We start from the raw sequence: 24,968 nt of genomic DNA, 5'->3' as shown, positions 1-24,968 counted from the left end.
AAAATACGCTAGCACACCAGAGCTGGGATTTTAAATACTTCGTATCGAATCTCAGCTCTGCCATCCGGCATGAACAACGATTGACTGTTGTTTGTGAGGTTAGGGACAAGTTGGATCATGGGTCCTCATAACTGGTGCAATTACGACCCCTGCTGGCTGATTGAAGGTATCTGCACAGGGCTTAGGAATAATGCTGATACATGACCTCGACTCGTGCAGGTGAAAAATGCAGTCTGTACTGAGCACGTGTCGGAGGGGGCGTGTGTCAGTTGAGAAGCGTCCTCAGTCAGTGGTGGAGGGTTGAATCAGTGGAGGATGCAATCGGGGTAATTGGACACGACTAGATTAGGGGAGAAAATTGGGGGAAAAATAGAAAATAAAAAAAGTAATAATGAAACACATTTTAATGCTTTTAAACGACAGCCAAAATTTTTAATTAATAAAAGGGACACAAAACAGTTTTTTTAAAAATATTATTTGATTTAAAGGGGCCAAATATATTCTGCCAGAAATGTTTCAATTGAAGTTGTTTTATTTGAGATAGTTCAGACAATTTTGGCAAATTGTTGGCTTAAAGTTTAGCTTTATATAATTATATAGCTTTATAATATAAAATATATATAGCTTAATGTTAATAAAGAAAAAACCTTAAAGGAAATGAATCATAAATAATTCATACATTTCTTGTCTGTTTTACTGCTGCTTTATCCTATTTAGGCTCTCAATGGGTTTGATTCACTGGGCGAAAGGCAGGAAACACTATAGACTGGTCGCCAGACCATCTCAGGGACATTCACACACACACACACACACACACACACACACACACTCACTCACTCATATGGTATTTCCAATTAACCTGACTGCATGTCTTTGGACTGTGGGAGGAAACCAGAACACCAGAAGGAAACCCACACAGTCACTCCACATAGAACTCTACACAGAAAGGACCCAAATTGCTCCACCTGGAAATCAAACCCTGGACCTTTTCACTGTGAGGCAACGTGCTACCCACTCTATTGGAAATAATGTACCATTTTTATGTAGCAAAATGTGGGCAAAAAAGTCTTGGCACACTGCTTACACAAGATTCATCAGTTCAAGTTTAATGTCAAACACACTCATGGACAATTTTGTATCTCCAGTTCACCTCACTTGCACGTCTTTGTACTGTGGGAGGAAACCAGAACACTTGGAGGAAACCCACGCAGACACGGGGAGAACATGCAAACTCCACACAGAAAGGACTCGGACCAACCCACGTGGTGATCGAACCCAGGACCTTCTTGCTGTGAGGTGACAGTGCTACCCACTTATCCAGTTGTAAATGTGTCATTATTATTTAGTATTATTTAGTAGTGCTGCCCTACAGTCAGCGTGAACTTTAGCAATAAGCATTGAAAGATGGGACTGAGAGCTGTCAAACTCTAATAGTGTACTGATTAAAAATTTATCAATAAATAAGTAAATATGGTTCCATACATTGAATCAGCTAAAAAAGCTTAAAAAAAAGGAAATTTTAATTGGTTTGGTAGTCATTGTAGCACTGTAAATAAGATTATGGTAGAAAATAAGTCAGTATAATGATCACTGTTGTCTAAAATGATTCCACAAATCCTGTCAATGCTAGCACTATTAGCTCCGACTGAATCCCAGTGGCCTGTAAACTGTAAACTTCTCTCTCCAAACTCTCATTAATGAGAAGAAAAACTGGAGACGCTGCAGCATCTGGCTCTTAGCAGAATACATTTAGCGTACCTGGGTGTTTATGGGCACAGGCCTGAGGGGGTTTACTCATAGTTGCCTGAATACAAACATGTGTTCACAGCTAATGACTGTGTCTTCTAGAAGATGCTGTGTTTACTTTATTTACATCAGCCTGCGCTGTGCAAAACACATACTGTAAATACTGGTCTCAGAACAGAACACACGTTAGAACCAAATACATGGAAAAGACGAGCAGGGACGTCATTTATTTATAAATCTGCTTTTTATTTTGGCATGAAACACTCGATTCAGGTTTTGACACATCATTTCTTTTGGAAGGTCAGCGCTTTAACAAAGCCTTCCTTCTTTATTTTCTTTCTTTCTTAAATTATTTTCTTTCTTTCTTTATTTTCTTTCTTTTTTATTTTCTGTCTTTCTTTCTTTCTTTATTTTCTTTCTATATTTATTTTCTCTTTTTTATTTACTTTCTTTCTTTCTTTTCTTTCTTTCTTTCTTTTCTTTCTTTTTTATTTTCTTTCTTTCTTTTCTTTCTTTTCTTCCTTCCTTCCTTCCTTTTTTCCCTTCCTCCCCCTCCATCCCTCCCTCCCTCCCTTCCTTCCTGTTACTGTTTTCTTCCTTCCTTCCTTTTCATTCCTTCCCTTTCCTTCCTTCCCTCCCTCCCTCCCTCCCTCCTTCCTTCCCACCTTTCTTCCTTCCTGTTACTGTTATCTTCCCTTCCTTCCTTCCTTCCTTCCTTCCTTCCTTCCTTCCTTCCTTCCTTCCTTCCCTCCCTCCCTCCCTCCCTCCTTCCCTCCCTCCCTCCCTCCCTCCCTCCCTCCCTCCTTCCTTCCCTCCCTCCCTCCCTCCCTCCCTCCCTCCCTCCCTCCCTCCTTCCTTCCTTCCTTCCTTCCTTCCTTCCTTCCTTCCTTCCTTCCTTCCTTCCTTCCTTCCCTCCCTCCCTCCCTCCCTCCCTCCCTCCTTCCTTCCTTCCTTCCCTCCCTCCCTCCCTCCCTCCCTCCCTCCCTCCCTCCTTCCTTCCTTCCTTCCTTCCTTCCTTCCTTCCTTCCTTCCTTCCTGTTACTGTTATCTTCCCTTCCTTCCTTCCTTCCTTCCTTCCTTCCTTCCTTCCTTCCTTCCTTCCTTCCTTCCTTCCTTCCTTCCTTCCTTCCTTCCTTCCTTCCTTCCTTCCTTCCTTCCTTCCTTCCTTCCTTCCTTCCTTCCTGTTACTGTTATCTTTCTTCCTACCCTTTCCATCCTTCCTTCCCCTTTCTTCCTTCCTTTTTTCTTTACTTCCTCCCTCCTTCCTTACTTCCTACCTTCCTTCCTTCCTGTTACTGTTATCTTCCTTTTTTTCCCTTTCCTTCCTTTTTTCCTACACTTTCCTCTTTCCCTTTCCTTTAATCAATCAACCAATAGAAACAATCATAAGAAACAATAGAAACAATCAATAGAAAGTATTGTATAAGTTAAGGGTACAGTGGACTTGAGAATTTTGTAACTGTATAAGTGAATGCTCAGGACTGCAGGTGGATTAGGTTAAGCTGTGCAGAGCTGTTGGTTTAACCTTCATTTATCTACTGTTTGTTCTGTACTGTAATCTTTACCGTGTGTGTTCTGTGCAGGAGTGGACGATGGAGCCGACATCCCTCGTGACATGGTGGTTGGCATTTATGAGCGAATTCAGCAGCGAGAGCTCCGCTCAAACGAAGACCACGTCACCTACGTCACCAAAGTGGAACAAAGCATCGTGGGAATGAAGACGGTGAGTCCAGCTTCATACCAGCAGATCCTACAAATGAGGTTCATTTAAAGTCAAACGTCAATTTAGGATTGTAAAGTACACCATGTAATGGTTCGGTGGGTAGCACTGCAGCCTCACAGCAAGAAGGTCCGGGGTTTGATTTCCTTTTTTTTCTATTAGACCCTCTGTGTCAAAATTTATTTCTGAGATCCCCTTAACACGGATAATGATTAAGTGTTTTATGATCTACATAAATCTGAATCACCATCCGTTGACCTCAAAGGAAATCAAATATGTATATGGCAATAGTGTATAGATTTTCCTGTCCCATCATGTGTGGTTCTTTTTAATTAAATGCAACAGGTCCCCAGGTTGAGAACCACTGGTGTAAAACATCACCTTAAAATCCCAATAGATAAATAGAAAGACGAATGGAGAGATGATATTTTAAATCAAAAAATGGAAATATAATTATTGAAGTGCTATAAATGGATGGATGGATGGATGGATGGATGGATGGATGGATGGATGGATGGATGGATGGATGGATGGATGGATGGATGGATAGATAGATAGATAGATAGATAGATAGATAGATAGATAGATACTTTATTAATCTTTATTTAATAAAAATCTTTATTATAAATTAAAGGAAATTAAGGATAACAGTATATGTATACATAACAGTATGTATAAATTTAAGTCCTGTTCTTTATGCGCCCTTTCATCTCTTAAACTACATTTTATCAGCTTCACTTACCATATAGAAGCACTTTGTAGTTCTACAATTACTGACTGCAGTCCATCTGTTTCTCTGAATGCTTTGTTAGCCCCCTTTCACTCTATTTTTCAATGGTCAGGACTCTCCCAGGACCACCACATAGTAGGTATTATTTAGGTGGTGGATCATTCTCAGCACTGCAGTGACACTGACATGGTGGTGGTGTGTTAGTGTGTGTTGTGCTGGTATGAGTGGATCAGACACAGCAGCGCTGCTGGAGTTTTTAAATACCGTGTCCACTCACTGTCCACTCTATTAGACACTCCTATTTAGTTGGTCCACCTTGTAGATGTGAAGTCAGAGACGATCGCTTATCTATTGCTGCTGTTTGAGTTGGTCATCTTCTAGACCTTCATCAGTGACCACAGGACGCTGCCCACGGGGAGCTGTTGGCTGGATATTTTTGGTTGGTGGACTATTCCCAGTCCAGCAGTTACAGTGAGGTGTTTAAAAACTCCAACAGCGCTGCTGTGTCTGATCCACTCATACCAGCACAACACACACTAACACACCACCACCATGTCAGTGTCACTGCAGTGCTGAGAATGATCCACCACCTAAATAATACCCGCTCTGTGGTGGTCCTGTGGGGGTCCTGACCATTGAAGAACAGCATGAAAAGAGGGCTAACAAAGCATGCAGAGAAACAGATGGACTACAGTCAGTAATTGTAGAACTACAAAGTGCTTCTATATGGTAAGTGGAGCTGATAAAATGGACAGTGAGTGTAGAAACAAGGAGGTGGTTTTAGTGTTATGGCTGATCGGTGTACATATATACATGTACAGTGCAATGACATTTCTTTTCCATATATTCCAGCTTGTTTTGAAAGCTATAGTGGCTGCATAGAGGAGCCTGGATTCGAACTGACAGCCTTCCAATTTATAGCCGAAAGCTCTACTCACTAGGTTACCACTGTCCCCACTGTCCTTATCTCTGCTATGGACCGATGGACTCGTCCAGTTTGGAAGAATGACAGAAGACGGGGTGATCTTTCATTTAAATAGTGTTATTGTGTGCTATATTATTACACTGCTAATGATAAACAAGTGCTGTCATTGACTCAACACAGATTCAGTGAAGTGTGCTTGTGAATCTTGTGATTTACATACACACACTGACACCATGACAGATCACATGACAGGAGGGCTGGTCTGTTTTATACCCTGTAGACGGACTGTCACAGTAAAAGTTTGTTTATGGGTGTAAAACTCTGTCAGAGCCCTGATGTAGAGGACAACCATGATCTATAAAGGTGGGTGTTAAAATTTGGCAAGTGTGTGTTTTGTCTTTATTTTTATTGTAATATTAATGGACGGGGTATTAAGACACACCTCAGGCTGGAGTGGTTTCCAGCAGAAAGGGTTCCGTAATGAACTTCAGTGGCACAAAGCTCTGAGGACTTTTATGACTGACCATGTACTTTTGATCTCACAGTAGATCTGTCCAGTAGAAGACAGGCTAGCACATGCCCCATTGGTGTGAAGCCATCCAACTTGGTTTGTCCTACTTTTGCTCCAACCATTACATTACAGTGATCATTACATCATCTCATCAATACATCCCGGCCATTACAAGCAGCACTCCTGCAAGCAGTCTTCGTGCAGTTTTGTTGATTTGGAATATTGTATCATAGTCCTTCACAAAGGTGTTCCAGTAGCACAGTGGTCCATTCCCATCATTGCTGGGTTCCAGGTTTGACTTTCAGTGGTGCCAGCCTGCCAAGCATCTACACAGACATGATCGGTTATGTCTTAAGTTGGGGTGACTGAAGCCCTGAAATAGATTGGCACCCTGCCCAGGGTATTCCTGTCTTGCACCTGGGTGGAACTGAACCAGCTGCCACCCTAACAGGGATGAGAATGAATCAAGCTGCACCCTCTTTTCCAACTTAAAAACTAGAGTTTTAGAAAAGGAACTTGGCAGTAAGTACAAACCCTATTTCTGAAAATGATGAGGCAATCTAATTTCTTACCTCTCTTGAACCTATTTGACTGACGAAAATAGAGAGAAAATTTTCTAATCTTTACACTGACAAACCTAATTGTATTTTGTAAATGAAGAAAAAAAAAATATATAAAATCTATGCCTGCAGTCCACTCAAAAAGTTGGGACAAAGGCACGTTTACCACTGTGTTACATCAGCTTTATTTATAGTTACACTTTTTAGTCATGTGGGGACTGAGAAGTTTCCAGACAGTATTTTATTTCTGGTATGGAGCACACAGTGCCCATTTCTTTCAAAAAAAAATCTGGAATACTGATTTGTCTGGTCACAATACATGTTTCCACTGTGTGATGGTCCATCCCAGATGCCTCCAAGCCTAGAGAACACACACACACACACACACACACATATATACGTATATATATATATATATATATACTGTATATATATATATATATATATATATATATACAGTGTATCACAAAAGTGAGTACACCCCTCACATTTCTGCAAATATTTCATTATATCTTTTCATGGGACAACACTATAGACATGAAACTTGGATATAACTTAGAGTAGTCAGTGTACAACTTGTATAGCAGTGTAGATTTACTGTCTTCTGAAAATAACTCAACACACAGCCATTAATGTCTAAATGGCTGGCAACATAAGTGAGTACACCCCACAGTGAACATGTCCAAATTGTGCCCAAAGTGTCAATATTTTGTGTGACCACCATTATTATCCAGCACTGCCTTAACCCTCCTGGGCATGGAATTCACCAGAGCTGCACAGGTTGCTACTGGAATCCTCTTCCACTCCTCCATGATGACATCACGGAGCTGGTGGATGTTAGACACCTTGAACTCCTCCACCTTCCACTTGAGGATGCGCCACAGGTGCTCAATTGGGTTTAGTCCATCACCTTTACCTTCAGCTTCCTCAGCAAGGCAGTTGTCATCTTGGAGGTTGTGTTTGGGGTCGTTATCCTGTTGGAAAACTGCCATGAGGCCCAGTTTTCGAAGGGAGGGGATCATGCTCTGTTTCAGAATGTCACAGTACATGTTGGAATTCATGTTTCCCTCAATGAACTGCAGCTCCCCAGTGCCAGCAACACTCATGCAGCCCAAGACCATGATGCTACCACCACCATGTTTGACTGTAGGCAAGATACAGTTGTCTTGGTACTTCTCACCAGGGCGCCGCCACACATGCTGGACACCATCTGAGCCAAACAAGTTTATCTTGGTCTCGTCAGACCACAGGGCATTCCAGTAATCCATGTTCTTGGACTGCTTGTCTTCAGCAAACTGTTTGCAGGCTTTCTTGTGCGTCAGCTTCCTTCTGGGATGACGACCATGCAGACCGAGTTGATGCAGTGTGCGGCGTATGGTCTGAGCACTGACAGGCTGACCTCCCACGTCTTCAACCTCTGCAGCAATGCTGGCAGCACTCATGTGTCTATTTTTTAAAGCCAACCTCTGGATATGACGCCGAACACGTGGACTCAACTTTTTTGGTCGACCCTGGCGAAGCCTGTTCCGAGTGGAACCGGTCCTGGAAAACCACTGTATGACCTTGGCCACCATGCTGTAGCTCAGTTTCAGGGTGTTAGCAATCTTCTTATAGCCCAGGCCATCTTTGTGGAGAGCAACAATTCTATTTCTCACATCCTCAGAGAGTTCTTTGCCATGAGGTGCCATGTTGAATATCCAGTGGCCAGTATGAGAGAATTGTACCCAAAACACCAAATTTAACAGCCCTGCTCCCCATTCACACCTGGGACCTTGACACATGACACCAGGGAGGGACAACGACACATTTGGGCACAATTTGGACATGTTCACTGTGGGGTGTACTCACTTATGTTGCCAGCTATTTAGACATTAATGGCTGTGTGTTGAGTTATTTTCAGAAGACAGTAAATCTACACTGCTATGCAAGCTGTACACTGACTACTCTAAGTTATATCCAAGTTTCATGTCTATAGTGTTGTCCCATGAAAAGATATAATGAAATATTTGCAGAAATGTGAGGGGTGTACTCACTTTTGTGATACACTGTATATATTTAGACAGAAAGATTAGATAGATAGATAGATAGACAGACAGACAGACAGACAGACAGACAGACAGACAGACAGACAGTGTAGGATGTGCAAATAACATTGTATTTAGTGCAATGTCAGGATATGTCTCACTGTATATAGTGTAATACCCTTCATAGTGTTGTGCAACTAATGTCAAAATGTGCAAATATTTAGTATGGTATATACTGTAGTGTAGTGCTGTTTATAGTGTATGTGTGCAAATAGAGAGCTGAGCCCCTTGGTTGTTTAAGTGTTCAAGTATTTTAGTACAGCGGTACCTTGAAACTCAACGTCAGTTGGTTCTGGGAGTGGCTTTGAGTTTAAAAGGTGTTGAGTTTTAAGGTATTTTTTCCTTTATGGATGTATGTGAAACCTGTTAATATGTTCCATGGTTCTGTGGAACTGCATATATTTTAGGCTAATGTAAAATAATGGGGTTGTTTTTGACACTTATACACTGAAAATAACACAAATATAATATTAAAACACTGAAATACAATTGAAAACAGTTAAAATCAATAAAAAATACAATAAAACCTGCGCTTAAGCTTTTTCTTTATTGTTTCCTTATACTAATTGCGGAGATGCTCAGTTTTGGAATACCATATTCTGTTCAGTAAAGGCACATTCACATGAGAAACAATAGCTTTTGCACTGCTTTTTAACAAAACGCTGATTCTTACAATTTCTCAGCACCCCAAGATATAACACAAGTTTAAAAATGAAACAGTGAGAAAAATCCAGATAATCACAGATACACGTGGAGCTTTCAGAGTGAATCTGATGGTTATTCCACACAAATGCAGATTCGTCTCATATGCGCACTTTGACGTTTCACTGCACCGCTCAAACCGAGCGCTGAACAAATTATTATTTTTAATTTTATTAAAAAAGAAACTGAACATGTTGGGTTTAAGCGTACAAATTTCTCGATGTAGGGCGTCGAGTTTCAAAGATTTTGAGTTTAGGAGACATTGAGTTACAAGGTACCACTGTAATCAAGTATGGAGTTGAGTTAAAATCAATCAAATTAGAGTTCTAGTTCAGTTAAAGTACCAGTGTTCATATGGTCTCATGAGCTGGTGGGGCTCAGTGTGTATATATATACTATTTTGCCAAAAGTATTTGCTTGTCTGCCTTCACACGCATATGAACTAAAGTGAACTTAATCCATAGGGTTTAATATGATGTCGGCCCACCCTTTGCAGCTATAACAGCTTAAACTCTTTTGGGAAGGCTTTCCACAAGGTTTAGGAGTGTGTTTATGGGAATTTTTGACCATTTTTCCAGAAGCACATTTGTGAGGTCAGACACTGATGTTGGACGAGAAGGCCTGGCTCGCAGTCTCACTGGAACTAAGGGGCTGAGCCCAACTCCTGAAAAACAATCCCACACCATAATTAACCATAACCACACTTGGCACAATGCAGTCAGACAAGTAACCGCCAAACCCAGACTCGTCCATCGGATTGCCAGACGGAGAAGTGTGATTCGTCACTCAAGAGAACACGTCTCCATTGCTCTAGAGTCCAGTGGCGGTGTGCTTTACACCACTGCATCAGACGCTTTGCATTGCACTCTGTGATGTAAGGCTTGGATGCAGCTGCTCGGCCATGGAAACCCATTCCATGAAGCTCTACACACTGTTCTTGAGCTAATCTGAAGGCCACATGAAGTATGGAAGTCTGTAGTGATTGACTCTGCAGGAAGTTGGCGACCTCTGCGCACTATGCACCTCAGCATCCACTGACCCCGCTCTGTCATTTTACGTGGCCTACCACTTTGTGGCTGAGTTGCTGTCGTTCCCAATCGCTTCCACTCTGTTATAATACCACTGACAGTTGACTGTGGAATATTTAGTAGGGAGGAAATTTCACGACTGGACTTGTTGCACAGGTGGCATCCTATCACTGTACCACGCTGGAATTCACTGAGCTCCTGAGAGTGACCCATTCTTTCACTAATATGTGTAGAAGCAGTCTGCATGCCTAGGTGCTTGGTTTTATACAGCTGTGGCCATGGAAGTGATTGGAACACCTGAATTTAATTATTTGGATGGGTGAGTGAATACTTTTGGCAATATAGTGTATATACATGGGTTTGTTGGGTGCTGGGATATTCTTTGCAGGATTAGTTACTCATGATTCGGCAGGTTCTTGTATCATTAATCGTGGCATTGGTTTGGTGAAGTACAAACCCAACACAACAAACACAATTAGACTGTAAGTACACTGAGTACACTTAATCGACTGAACAAATGGTGGCCTCAATGCACTGTGGGTTTGTAAATATCAGAAGCCACAGGATGATGAAATGAGACAAGCAGCTGGTGCGCTATGTCAAATTTAAGATGATTTAAATCATCTAAACCTTTTTCTGTTACTATCTGATACATTTTTGGCATGACATAACGTCCTGCCCCTGTTTAGGTTTTGGCAGGACAATACCCTTCTGGCATCCATTCCCATAATTACAAACGTTCCTTTGGACGTTTAATAAACTGGATGTCTTGCATCTAAAAATAACATGAAATTTATTTCATTTATTAATTTATTTGATGCATGGGTCTGAGGAACACACAAAGAGATGCACTTTCATTTGCAGTCCTGCTATATTTCTGCAGCAATAAGTGCCAGACTGAGAGCCACCTCTGATAGCTGAAGTCATTTAGTTTGATTCAGTCTTACAGTCGCTGCAATTCTGCTTTATTAACATCCAAACTGACAAACAAAATCATTTTCTGTTGAATTTCTGTATTTCAACATGCCGTCTTAAGTTGTAGTATGAGAGTAAGAGTAGATTATCAGCGTTGAAAGACAAAAAAGATCAATTTTATTGCTATTTAGCAGACGCCTTTATCCAAGTGACTTACAGTACTGTGACAGTATACAGTTTGAGTAATTGAGAGTTAAGGGCCTTGCTCAAGGGTCCAAAAGCAGCAACCTGGCAGTGGTGAGGCTTAAACCAGCAACCTTCTGATTACTAGTCCACTACCTAAACCACTAGGCTGCAACTGCCCTTCACTGATACACACTACCTCCGACACATGCACAGACCACCAACCCCTTTTTTTTGCCCATACTTTGGTGGATTCACACTTGAGACCAGTCTTGCACACGGAGAGTCACACACTGATCTCTGTGTTCCTCCACTTCTGTACAGTTGCTTTGGGCTACTAACTAGGGTCCTTACACAGCGTTAAAAACCCAGACCCATTTTTTTAGTCCAGTCTTTTCTCACCCAGCAGACTAGCGGCCAGTTTTGTCTGCTGAAGGCACTGCCAGTTGTGCCTGCTAGGGGGCGCCCAGACGACCGGTAACAAAAGTTACGTTTATTGGCTCTGTATTTGTACTCTGCACAATGACAATAAAGTTGCATTTAATCTAATCTAACCTAAAAAAAAAAGTTTCCTCACAACAAACTAATCAAATCATGTCTTCATGGACTTTACTAGGTGCACAGGAGCAAGGTGAACTTCATTAGTGCATCATTTACAGCTACAGGTTGTCAGCTGACCACAGCTTTTTACTTTGAGATTTGTTGTGACCGGATTCGTACAATCACAATACAAGAATACAAGAATAAAAAAATAGGCTTCGCTTAATTTAGCCAGCTACGTAAATGTAGCTAATGTTTGATTATTTCTCACAGCGGCTTACATTACAAGCATCTCCTTCAATTTCTGTATGTATTGATGTGGATCGTCCTACTGTGGATCTCCTCTAATGCCCAGCCTTCAAAATTATCATAGAAAAACATTTTGTGGGACCGGTCGACCTTCTTTCATTGCTTTGACGTCTAGTTTCAGTGCAGTCGACAGGAGTTAGCATGGTCATTTGGACTGGCCTGTGAATATGCAGCTTCATGCACAGAGGTGTTTATGTGGGGTGACACATCTATCTCATCACTATTATCAAAATAATCAGCAATTTGAGCCACAGTAGCTCTTCTGTTGGACTACCTGATGCCAGTGGGTCTGTTTGAAAACCTAGTGAGCTTCCTTGCTGCCTACTGCCTTCCTAGTCAGCTGCCTAAGTAGAGAGGATTGTAATAAGACATCGAACCTATAAGGCAGATTATTTAGATCAGCAGTCTCCAACCTTTTTTTGCAGCACGGACCGGTTTCATCTAAGATATAATTTCACAGACAGGCGGGGGTGGGAGGATTTAAAATAGAATAACTATAGGATGGAAAATCAGTGTGAATCCTGAGCTTTATTCGATGCAACGAGACACTGTTCCCACCTAGTGGTGATTGGAGACAATAACACCCGGTGGTTGGGGACCACTGATTTAAATGCTCTACTTAGACAGCGATTATGATACAGTTTTCTCGTAGCTAATACAATTGAACTAAGGCGGCACAACCTGCCACCATGCCAGCTAACACCTCCCTCCCCATTTTAAGATGTCCTGAGGTTGTAGGCTGGTATGGGACACCCTGGAAAGTGTGGGAAGTTTCATCCTGTGACTCCCAAATATCTTAAACTCATAACAAACTGTGATGTCCTGTTGTGTCCTTTCCGTCCTCAGGTCCTGTCAGTCCCTCACAGGAGACTGGTGTGCTGTAGTCGCCTGTTCGAAGTGACCGACATCAACAAGGCACAAAAACAAGCTGCTCACCAGAGAGAAGTCTTCCTATTTAACGACCTCATCGTGGTAAGAACCTGCAGTACACGGAGTCAAAAACACAAAAACACAGCAGCATCGTGGGCAATGTACGACTTCTAGCATCCCTACAGTGCCTTCATTATTTATTTATTGAGTTATTTTTAAAGTAAATGTTAAATGTCCTTTTGAGCATCAAACCTAGTAATTATCAGCCTTTTCATTCTTTCTCATTGTTGCCCGCGTTATCACTTTTCCCCACCCACGACATGCCATTTTGGAGGCGCTTGTTTTTGTTAGAGCTGTACTTCATGTTGGGCTTCCTCACAATCTCACAGAGCTATCAGGCACTGTGGGAACAAAAGTTTGAGGTCAGCGCCTCTACCTCGCACCAGATAAGTCGTTAATTTGTTCAGAGTCACACTGAATGGCTCGTGAAATTAAACACAGATTAAACATCTATTATAATTAAACAGCTATTAGCGTGACTCCGGGGTTATCAGACCTGACTAACAAACCATCCTCATAATTATAGGTTCCAATTTTAATCTTTCTGTGGGAGTGAAAAATATGAAAACAGACCATTTTTTCCCATCAGTTTCATAGATTTCAGTCATAATCACCCAAATCCGTAGAAAAACGTTTATTTCAGATCTTAAATGTAGGTTGTAAATCTTGAGAAATGCACTAAGTGACAAAAGAATGTGGACACTAACCATAAGCTTGTTGGACGTCCCATTCCAAAACCATGGGCATTAATATAGAGTCACTCACCTATAACAGCCTGAGGTCAGCACTCGACTTGACTGTTTAAATGACTAGACTTCCTCCAGACATAATACATACACTACACTACTGTATATATACACTGATCAGCCATAACATTAAAACCACCTCCTTGTTTCTGCACTCACTGTCCATTTTATAAGCTCCACTTACCATATAGAAGCACTTTGTGGTTCTACAATTACTGACTGTAGTCCATCTGTTTCTCTGCATACTTTTTTAACATGCTTTCACCCTGTTTTGTAATGGGACAGTGTGTTTTTGTACTGGAACACTGGCCTTTTGTAATGGAACATTGGCTTTTTGTCATGGGACAGTGGCTTTTTGTACTGGGACAGTATCTTTTTGTACTGGAACAGTGCCTTTTCATACTGGGAAAGTAGCTTTTTCTAATGGAACAGTGCCTTTCTGTAATGGAACAGTAGCATTTTGTACAGGGACAGTGCCTTTCTGTAATGGAACAGTGGAATTTTGTACAGGGACAGTGCCTTTTTGTACTGGGACAGTGGCTTTTTGTAGAGTGGATTTTTTTAATGGAACAGTGGCTTTTTGTACTGGAACATTGATTTTTGTAATGGGACAGTGACTTTTTGTACTGGGACAGTATCTTTTTGTACTGGAACAGTGCCTTTTCATACTGGGAAAGTAGCTTTTTCTAATGGAACAGTGCCTTTCTGTAATGGAACAGTAGCATTTTGTACAGGGACAGTGCCTTTTTGTATTGGGACAGTGGCTTTTTGTACAGTGGATTTTTTTAATGGAACAGTAGCTTTTTGTACTGGAACATTGATTTTTGTAATGGGACAGTGACTTTTTGTACTGGGAAAGTGGCTTGTGGCTTTTTGTACTGGGACATTGGCTTTTTGTAATGGCACAGTGGCTTTTTTGTAATGGGACCAGATTTTTATACTGGGGCAGTGGCTTTTTTGTAATGGGACAGTGTTTTTTGTAATAGGACAGTGGCTTTCTGTAATGGAACAGTGTGTCTTTGTACTGGAACAGTGCATTTCTGTACTGGAACAGTGGCTTTTTGTAATGGGACAGTGACTTTTTGTACTGGGACATTGGCTTTATGTACTGGAACAGTGGCTTTATGTACTGGAGCAGTGCCTTTTTGTACTGGAGCAGTGGCTTTTTGTACTGGGACAGTGCCTTTTTGTACTGGGACATTGGCTTTTTTACCAGATTAGTGTTGTTTAGTACTGGGACAGCGGCTTTTTGTAATGGGACAGTGCATTTTTATAATGACACTGTTTTTTTTGTACTGGAACAGTGGCTTTTTGTAATGGAACAGTGGATTATTGCACTGGAACAGTGTTTTTTTTGTACTGGGACAGTGGTTTTATGTACTGGAACAGTGCCTTTTGTACTGGGACAGTGCATTTTTATGGTGAGACAGTGGCTTTTTGTACTGGAACAGCAGGCCTGTATTAAGTTCCTTGGGTACTTTAGTTTTCGGATCCTCAGACAGCTCTGGTGATGTAGCTGTTTGTTATGTCAGTTTGTTGATGGGTGCTCAGAATTCAGCTTGCTCAGGATTTCGGGTATTAATTGGGCGCTGTGTGACATGTGGGTAGTGATCATTATTCTTCTGTAAAGAGGCTCAGTGCTGCTGGACGTCGGTGTCAGAGTGATGTATAGTTTTAATATTCAGACTCACTGAGGAGACCTGTGGGAGTTTCACTAAGCAGAGCGGAGACTCATCTCTCCTTCGCCCGCTGTACCCGGTGTTTACTGTCTCACGCCCCCACACACTGCCAACACATTTCCTGTCTTTTGAGTTCTATAAAGGATGTGCAGTCACATGATAAGTGTTGTTTTTGTTCATCATTTTGGACATTAAAAAGCTACAGTGTTTAATACACACCCATGAGCTAAATTAACCGTCTAATACATTGTCAAAACAGATCTTATCCACCAAAAATGAACTCTACAAGACATTGGAAGGAGTCCTGTGGTGTCTGGTACCAGGACATTACAAGCATCTAGGCATACTGGGAATCCTGGTGCCATCTCCTCTCATGCCCAGCCATCTAAATTATCAAAGAAAAGTCCTACAGTTTGTAGGACCGGTTGAACTTCTTTCATTGCTCTGACTTCCAGTTCCAGTGCAGTTGACAGGAGTTAGCATGAACACTTTAGGTGGTCTTTGACTATGCAGCCCTATACACAAAAGTGTTCAACTTATGACCATTATTAAAATAATAAGCAATTTTAGCCACAGTAGTTCTTCTGTTGGTCTGTACCAGACACCAAAGTCTTGGTCTTATCTTTGATGAGCTTTGGCTGGCCAGCGGTTTGTAGTTGGTCCATCTTCAGACGACTGTCATTTGGTACTCACCACACTGCCTGTGAGCACCCAGAGATACATTAACCCATAATTATTTTCCGATCACACTACATGGACAAAAGTATTTGGACACCTGATAATGAGCTTGTTGGACATCCCATTTAATTCATTTTGCAACATTCTGTATATAGATACAACATTCTACGATATTCTCAGATATGCTTAGGTATGGATATTTTTATATATGCAGTATATGTATATACTGTATATGTACGTACATATACTGCATATATAAGAATATATATAGCTAAAAGATGTGTGAATAAGTGTGTATACACACACACGGTTCGGCTCTGCAGATCGTACAGTTTATGTTTCTTTGTCTCTCTTAGTCGTCTGATGTCTGTCCTGTTCTTGTGTTGACCCTCAGATATTAAAGCTTTGTCCAAAGAAGAAGAGCTCAGCAGCCTACACATTCTGTAAAGCCATGGGTTTGCTGGGTATGCAGTTCCACCTGTTCGAGAATGAATGTAAGAATGTCTGCTTGTTATATCACTAAGTAAATGTAAAAGTATTTAAAAGTGTTTTATTAATAATAATAATAATAATAATAAAATGATATTAGTATTGTTGTTGTTGTTTATTTATTATTATTATTATTATTGTTTATTATTATTATTATTATTATTATTATTGTTGTTGTTGTTTATTTATTATTATTATTATTAGTAGTAGTAGTAGTAGTAGTATTACTGGCATAATAATAATAATAATAATAATAATAATAATAATAATAATAATAATAAAAATATATAATAATAATAATAATAATAAAATGATATTGTTGTTGTTTATTTTTTATTATTATTATTGTTGTTTATTATTATTATTGTTGTTGCTTATTTATTATTATTATTATTATTATTATTATTATTATTATTATTTGTAGTAGTAGTAGTAGTAGTAGTAGTAGTACTGGCGTAATAATAATAATAATAATAATAATAATAATAATAATAATAATAATAAAAATAAAAATATATAATAGTAATAATAATAATAATAAAATGATATTATTATTGTTGTTTATTTGTAATTATTATTATTATTGTTGTTGTTTATTATTATTATTGTAGTTGTTGTTTGTTTTTTATTATTATTATTAGTAGTAGTAGTAGTAGTACTAGTAGTATTGGCGTAATAATAATAATAATAATAATAATAATAATATGATATTATTATTGTTGTTGTTGATTTTGTATTATTATTATTATTATTATTATTATTATTATTATCTTTAATATCTTTACATTTTAATGTATATTTTTATTCTCCTGATCAGATTATCCTCATGCCATAACCATCGTATCTCCCGTCTCTGGCTCGGATAAGAAGCAGGTGTTGAATTTCTGTGCTCAAAGCTCAGAGGAGCTGCTGAAGTTTGTGGAGGATCTAAAGGAGTCCATCGCTGAAGTGTCTGAAATGGAGCAGATCCGTATTGAATGTAAGTAGGACTGTTTATATCACCAAGAAGGGTTTGATGGGTTTGATTCCCAGGTAGAATGGTCCAGGTCCTTTCTGTGTGGAGTTTGCATGTTCTCCCTGTGTCTGTGTAGGTTTCCTCCGGGAGCTCCGGTTTCCTCCCACAGTCCAAAGACGTGCAAGTGAGGTGAATTGGAGATACAAAATTGTCCATAACCGTGTTTAAATATTATATATATATTTTTTGAATTGTCTATTTTTCCAACTTTTATCCCCCAACACACCAATCTAGTTGAGTCCAATTACCCTGATTGCGTCCTCTATACTGATTCGACCCCTCACCGCTGACTGAGGACGCCTCTCAACTGACATACGCCCCCTCCGGCACGTACAGTCAGTAAAGACTTCATTTTTCACCCCCACGAGTCAAGTTCATACACTGACGGGCACTGTGTACGGAGGGCCACACCCCCAAAATCCTAATAAAATAAAATAAATGTTTTTACAGATGTTTTTACAGATGGTCTTCGTACTTCTCTGCAACTCACTGGAATTCATGGTTCAGTTCCCTTAACAGATCTCACTCCCTCTTGATTTTGGCCTCTTCTCTTTATCTTCAGCCATCCAATTTGTTTTCTTCCTCATTTTCATTCCTCACAGGTTTTTTCTCTTTGATTCATATTTGATGAGCTCTTTGAGGTCTACCCTTAGCTCTTCTTGTTCTCTGTCAATTATGTGTAGCGTCGAGGAGGTACATTTCATTACTAAATTGTTTTGACCTGATTCTGCATTCAAGCAAAAAAAAGCCCAAATGCAATTTAAAAGTGAAATATTAGAAATAAAGAGTTTAAGTGGTTATTTAATTGGTTATTTTTAAGTTGTTGTTAGTTTCTGGCTCTTTGTTTACTCTGTGAACATGTCTGGTGTCCTGGTGTGCACTCGTGTTTACCGTCTGGGAGATACTTTGATGTTTTGATGTTGCATTTATTTATTTCATTGGCTGCACTACAGTCGGCCTTTAAAGTGCCTCTAAAAAGAGGAAAACAGCGAATCAAGACTATGAGTGAGGAATAGAAAGAGACCAACTGGTTGAGAAGACCAGAGGGAGAACGTTTGAATAGATGAAGAATGGAGGAGAGCGTGAACTGTTCAGAATCAATCCTTACTGATGTCACAATCCACTAGATAGCTAATTCTTCATACTCTGCATGACTAAAAGTATTTGGACATCTGAAGATGAGCTTGCTTAATATTTCATTCTAAAACCATGGCCAGTAAAACAGAGTTGCTTTACTACACTTCTGCACCCTCTACAACACTCTCTCTAACTCTCTCTCAGCATTGACTTACATTGTTTAAATGTAGGGGCAGGTGTATCCTAGTGATTAAGGTACTGGACTAGTAATCAAAAGGTCGCTGATTCAAGCCGCACCACTGCCAGGTTGCTACTGTTGGACCCTTGAGGAAGGTCCTTAACCCTAAATTGCTCAGACTGTATACTGTCACAGTACTGTAAGTCGCTTTAAAGTGTCTGAAAATGTAAATGTAAATAAATGTTACAAACTCATTCAAACAAATTGAGCTTGGCAGCGGGATATTCCGCTAGCAGTCCTCAGTTCGAAACTCGTCATTGCCACCAGTCGGCTGGGCGCCATCTGGCGGGCACAATTGGCAGTGCCTGCAGCAGATACTAATTGGCCACCGTATCTGCAGGGTGGGGGCCGGACTATGTGTGGGTGGGATTTTCATACACTGTGTAAGGACCCTGATTGGCGGAAGAGATGCCTGGGCAAGAAGAGGAGGGCTGTGCACGTGTCGGAAGAGGCTTGTACAGCGATGTGGTCTCCTCGGATGCAATCGGGTATCCCTCAGAGGCGGAAGACAAATTGAGTGCACTAAATCGAGAGGAAAATGGGGAGAAAATGCATTAAAAAATTGAGCTTGCTTTGTCTACAGATTCACATGAATAGGAACAAAAAAGACCCTCCCTAAACTGTTGTCATATACATTAAATATGTATAGTTTATTTTATATAATTGTTTAATACATCTGTTAGCGGTGAGTATGGTAAAACACCTAAATTTAATATCTAGGAAAGGTGTCTGCATACCTTTGACAGTCTTAATAGATAAACAAATAAACCCCAATGTTTTAGATGGACAGATGGATGGATGTTAGTACAGCAGCTCAAGATACATTAAAGCAAAAAGTTTTAGAGTAGACAAGTATTAAAGTACAAAGTATTAAAGTACACAAGTAATGTTGTACACACTATGTAATTAAATAAATAGAATAAAAATGTAATATGTAATATAAATTTCGATCTCGCCGATCGTTTGCAGACTCGAGAAAAATATCTAGCATACTAAATATCTGGACCTGTCAGCGACTCAAAATCCTGTAGTGTGAAAGGTGTTGCTATCAGGTTGTAACGCGCAGTGAGTGCTGTGTCAAGATCCAGCCAATGAAAATGAAAGATACAGGGTGATAGAAAACCTGATCTTATCTAAAACTTGTCTCACACATGGTATCATCAAACTCCTTTTTGTGACGTAGTTTAAGAGACCAAACAGACTCGTCTGAGATTCCTCCTGGTGATAGATGGTGTAGCGTGTGACCCCCTATTGCCGATCAGTCGTGTAGTGTAAAAATCACAATGACTTAAAAGACTCCCGATTACAAGAGATCAAGTCGTGTAGTGTGAACTGTAGAGCTGTAGACCTGAACACTTTGTGTTATTTTAAAAGAGCCACATTAAGCGTCCCTCCAACTTTAAAGACCCTTTAGGGTAAATGCCATGGCAGATCAAAAGACTAGCATACTCCAAAACTTTGGTTTTGTTCCCTGGGATCTATTCAGATACAGACTTAATCTTGGGTTTTAGGAGAAAAAAAGAGTTTTACCTGGATGGGAGTTTGGAACTAAGTTTGGAAAGTAAAAGCTTTAGATACTATAGATACTAAAGAGAGAAGAAATCAGGATTTTGATGTCTGCAGTGCAAACTGGTTAGGAATATACAGTACAATAAATAAAATAGTAGAGTTGAGCATTGAGTTTGAAGTGGTTAGGAATACATTTAAAAGTTTTTTTTTTTTCTCATTTTTGTATGCAGGGGAGTTGGAGAAGCAGCAGGGAGCCAAAGCTCACTCATCTAAGAACAATGGCACCCAGTTGGAACTCCGGGGAAGACAAAGTTCACCATCGGGTACCCAGTACCACCCACACACGCACACATCAACACACACACACACACACACAAAATGAGGGTGAACACATGAATTTAAGATTGTCAGATTCAAACAGATGAAAATAAACCCACGTCTTTTCACGTCAAACCTGATGCAACTCAACGTCACAAAATGATAAATATTTGTGAAAGCATCATTTAAGCTGAAAACTAAAAGAAGAAGGCCCTTCAACTGTCAAGCCCTGAACAGGTACAGGTAGAGTTCTGTGTCAAAATGCTTTTAGAGAGCTACAAGCGCTCGGGTGGCACAGTGGTGAAACATGCAGGCCCACTACTGCTGAGATCTGAGCTCTCGAGTTTGAATCTCAGCTCTGCTATCGGCTAGCAGGGTGCCTACACAGACAAGATTGCCTGTGTCTAAGGGAGGGCAGGCCAAAGGGATTCCTCACTGCTGCTGCAATTATGACCCCTGCTGGGTGGTCGATGGCATCTGCACACAGACGGTGAATAATGGAGAGCAGTGCATGACTCTCTGTATGCAATACTGATCCCTGTGTGAACCTGCTTTGTGCTGATAAAAAGAAGAGGTTGGGTACTACACAAGTGTCAAAGGGGGCGCGTGTTAGGTAGGGGCCTCCTCAGTCAGGGTCTGCAGCAGTACAGGAGATTTAATCGGATATGACCAAATATATAGGTGATACAAAAAGTACAAATTTGCCCGAGCCATATAACATAGCAGGTTTCACTACTGTCCTGTAAACCTGGCAGAAAACAGGTCTATACACCGATCAGCCATAACATTAAAAACACCTACAATTACTGACTGTAGTCCATCTGTTTCTCTGCATGCTTTGTTAGCCCCATTTCCTGTTGTTCTTCAATGGTCAGGACCCTCCCAGGACCACCACAGAGCAGGTATTATTTGGGTGGTGGATCATTCTCAGCACTGCAGTGACACTTACATGGTGGTGGTGTGTTAGTGTGTGTTGTGCTGGTATGAGTGGATCAGACACAGCAATGTTGATAGAGTTTTTAAACACCTCACTGTCACTGCTGGACTGAGAATAGTCCACCAACCAAAAATATCCAGCCAACAGCGCCCTGTGGGCAGCGTCCTATGACCACTGATGAAGGTCTACAAGATGACCAACTCAAACAGCAGCAATAGATGAGCGATCGTCTCTGACTTTACATCTATAAGGTGGACCAACTAGGTAGGAGTGAGTAATAGAGGGGACAGTGAGTGGACACGGTATTTAAAAACTCCAGCAGTGCTGCTGTGTCTGATCCACTCATACCAGCACAACACACACTAACACACCACCACCATGTCAGTGTCACTGCAGTGCTGAGAATGATCCAACATCTAAATAATACCTGCTCTGTGGTGGTCCTGTGGGCGTCCTAATCATTGAAAAACAGGGTGAAAGCAGGCTAAAAAAGTATGTAGAGAAACAGATGGACTACAGTCAGTCATTGTAGAACTACAAAGTGCTTCTATATGGTAAGTGGAGCTGATAAAAAGGACAGTAAGTGTAGAAACAAGAAGGTGGTTTTAATGTTATGCCTGATCATTGTATATTTACTATCATTATTATGAGGGATCTTTAAAAGGTTTACGCATTTTTATATTTTGGTTGGAAACGGTGAGGGTGGGAGGAGTAGTAATCGTCGTGTCTGAGATACTGAGAGACGCTTATTGTCCGGATTTAGCTCCATCTGATTTCCATCTTTTTGGACGCTTAAAGAAGCTTTAAGATTTTCATGTGACTATGATGTGAAAGCAGTGCTGCATCTGTGGCTACACGCTTAACCAAAAACATTTTTGCTGGTGGCATTAAAACGTTGTTACAATGCTGGAGTAAATACAGTTAAAAAAAAGTGCGGAAACTTTTTGAAGAACCCTCAAAGTTCTATAATATGCATCAGTGACCTGTAACCACCGCTCATCCTCAGCATTGCTGAAACGTGATGCCTCGTCACACTCGTCTTCATAATAATTTTTTTTTCTTCTCAGGCAAGGCTGAAGTGGAGGCGACGCCGGGTGGAAATGCTGTGGAGGTAAGTAACGGTTGTCCTCGCAGGTAAGTCCCTGCACTGTGCGTCTCCTAGCATACAGGACAGCGTACACACTTAGTAAATAGTATATTGTGTTTACTAGCTAGAGCACAGCAGCCATGCACTCAGCGTCAGCTGGTGTTGTAAAAGTGGAAGCCATCAGACCATCCACTGTCCCGGGCCAAAGTCAACAGCGGTCCAACGGAGGTCAAACTCATACAAACTCAGTGCTACAATCCAATTGAGAGTACGGAGGCTGTGTGTAAAATGGTTTAGCAGGTTAGCACGTTGTTTTCAGAATGGGTTCTGATAGGAAAGTGTGGATAGCGTTAGGCGCAGTGGGTAGAGGGCCTGGGTTTCGGAAACACCCTATTGTGTGGACTTCTTTTAAACACATTAGTGTAATCTGCAAAGCCATATGGTGTCCCACTTCAAAAATGGTTTATCTGGGTACTTAGAATGTTCTTGTTCCCTCTATGTGCTGTTAAACCAAGCCGGCAGCAAGTAAACATTTTATCCTCAAAGTTTAAGATGAAGATTAAAGAAGATGTACTTCATTTGTCATATACAGGTGTACAGTACAATTAAATTCTTTCTTTGCATAGCCCAGCTTGTTTTTTGGAAGGGTCAGCCATCGTACGGCGCTCCTGGAGCAGAAAGGGGTAAGGGCCTTGCTCAAGGACCCAACAGTGGCTGCATAGCAGAGCCTGGATTTGAACCACTAATCTTCCGTTTGATAGCCCAAAGCTCTACCCACTAGGCTACCACTGTCCCTTAATGTTTATGTGTTAGAAATAAAAATTAACTCTCTATAAAACTTAGAGATTTGAGCGAGTTTGACAAGGGCCAAATTGTGATGGCTACACGACGGGTCAAAGAATCGCCAAAACTGCAGCTCTTGTGGGGTGTTCCCGGTCTGTAGTGGTCAGTATCTATCAAAAGTGGTCCCAGGAAGGAATAGTGGTAAACCGGCGACAGGGTCATGGGCGACCAAGGCTCATTGATGCACGTGGGGAGCAAAGGCTGGCCCGTGTGGTCCGATCCAAAAGACGAGCTACTGTTAATGCTGGTTCAGATAGAAAGATGTCAGAATACACAGTGCAGCACAGATTGTCACGTATGAGGCTGCAAAAGGGAGACCAACACAATATTAGGAAGGTGGTCATAATGTTATGCCTGATCGGTGTATGTATTTAGTGTATTTAGGCTTATGGTGCAATCTGAGTCTGTGTCCTGTTATCACTATAAAAAAGGTAAATATTTATATAAGTGTGGTTTGTATATATATAAGTTAGATTACTGTTTCTGTTCTCACATTTTACACCAGACAATAAATGCAAATAGGATTACTGGTTATGAATGCCACTGTTGTAGACAGGATTGCAAATTAGAAAGGAAAACAGTAAAAGAGAAAAGGATAGATGGCGTATCTGTTCAGGTTTGATACTCTCTCTCTTGCATTATAATAGCATTCATGCTAGCACTAACACTAATATGAGCAGTCACAATCCCCTCTGCAGCGTCTGTGTGATATTAAACATCCCTCATCCATTCAAATGACATTACCCAGAGGGCTGTGCATTTAGCGCATGACCTTAGCTCAGACTGTGTGTGTGCGTGTGTCACTGCAACACTGTGTGAATGTAAATATACTGGCACAGTGGCTTTGATTAATAGGGCTGCTCTTCGGGTAGGGTCCAGTGATAAAAGGAATTAGCATGAGATAAACTGTTCATGTGGATCACACACATACTCACACACTGGGTTAAAAAAGACTTAACCCAGCTTTTCAGAAATATTATCAGATTTTTTTGCAAAAGTATGCAGATATCTGACCCATAAGCTTTCGATCTGGATTCATTTCAGGTCATCACAATCATTACAGTAAACATAACAGTTTATATTAGACCTGGATATAAGAGTTCTACAAAGAAAGGGTCTAAATACTTTTTGCAAATAAGACATGGCACTTTTTAATTCTTTTGATTAAGTAGAGTGAGTGTTTGGAGATGTTAAAATGGCAGTTATATCTATTCTAAATCAAACCCACAACACAATCAAATGTGCAGAAAGTTGTCTTCTGGGTCTAACTTCTGATTTCTCTGTATACACCGATCTGCCTTAACATTAAAACCACCTCCTTGTTTCTGCACTTACTGTTCATTTTATAAGCTCCACTTACCATATAGAAGCACTTTGTAGTTCTAAAATTACTGACTGTAGTCCATCTGTTTCTCTGCATGCTTTGTTAGCCCCCTTTCATGCTGTTCTTCAATGGTCAGGACCCCCAC

At 40.6% G+C, this 24,968-nt stretch overlaps 1 protein-coding gene across 1 annotated transcript in view; it reads left to right on the top strand.

The window, feature by feature from the left end:
* The window catches only part of iqsec3a (IQ motif and Sec7 domain ArfGEF 3a), a 210,187-nt gene that overhangs the window by 175,021 nt on the left and 10,198 nt on the right, over positions 1–24,968 (top strand). The window contains exons 8-13 of the mRNA XM_062996481.1: positions 3,330–3,469; positions 12,800–12,925; positions 16,381–16,480; positions 17,293–17,454; positions 20,545–20,637; positions 22,637–22,680. Of these exons, the coding sequence (XP_062852551.1) occupies positions 3,330–3,469; positions 12,800–12,925; positions 16,381–16,480; positions 17,293–17,454; positions 20,545–20,637; positions 22,637–22,680 (665 nt within the window). The remainder of the gene's footprint in view (positions 1–3,329; positions 3,470–12,799; positions 12,926–16,380; positions 16,481–17,292; positions 17,455–20,544; positions 20,638–22,636; positions 22,681–24,968) is intronic.

Source organism: Trichomycterus rosablanca, chromosome 1, assembly GCF_030014385.1.
Source record: "Trichomycterus rosablanca isolate fTriRos1 chromosome 1, fTriRos1.hap1, whole genome shotgun sequence".
NCBI classification, from domain to species: domain Eukaryota; kingdom Metazoa; phylum Chordata; class Actinopteri; order Siluriformes; family Trichomycteridae; genus Trichomycterus; species Trichomycterus rosablanca.
This window is presented reverse-complemented; position numbering and strand designations above follow the sequence as displayed.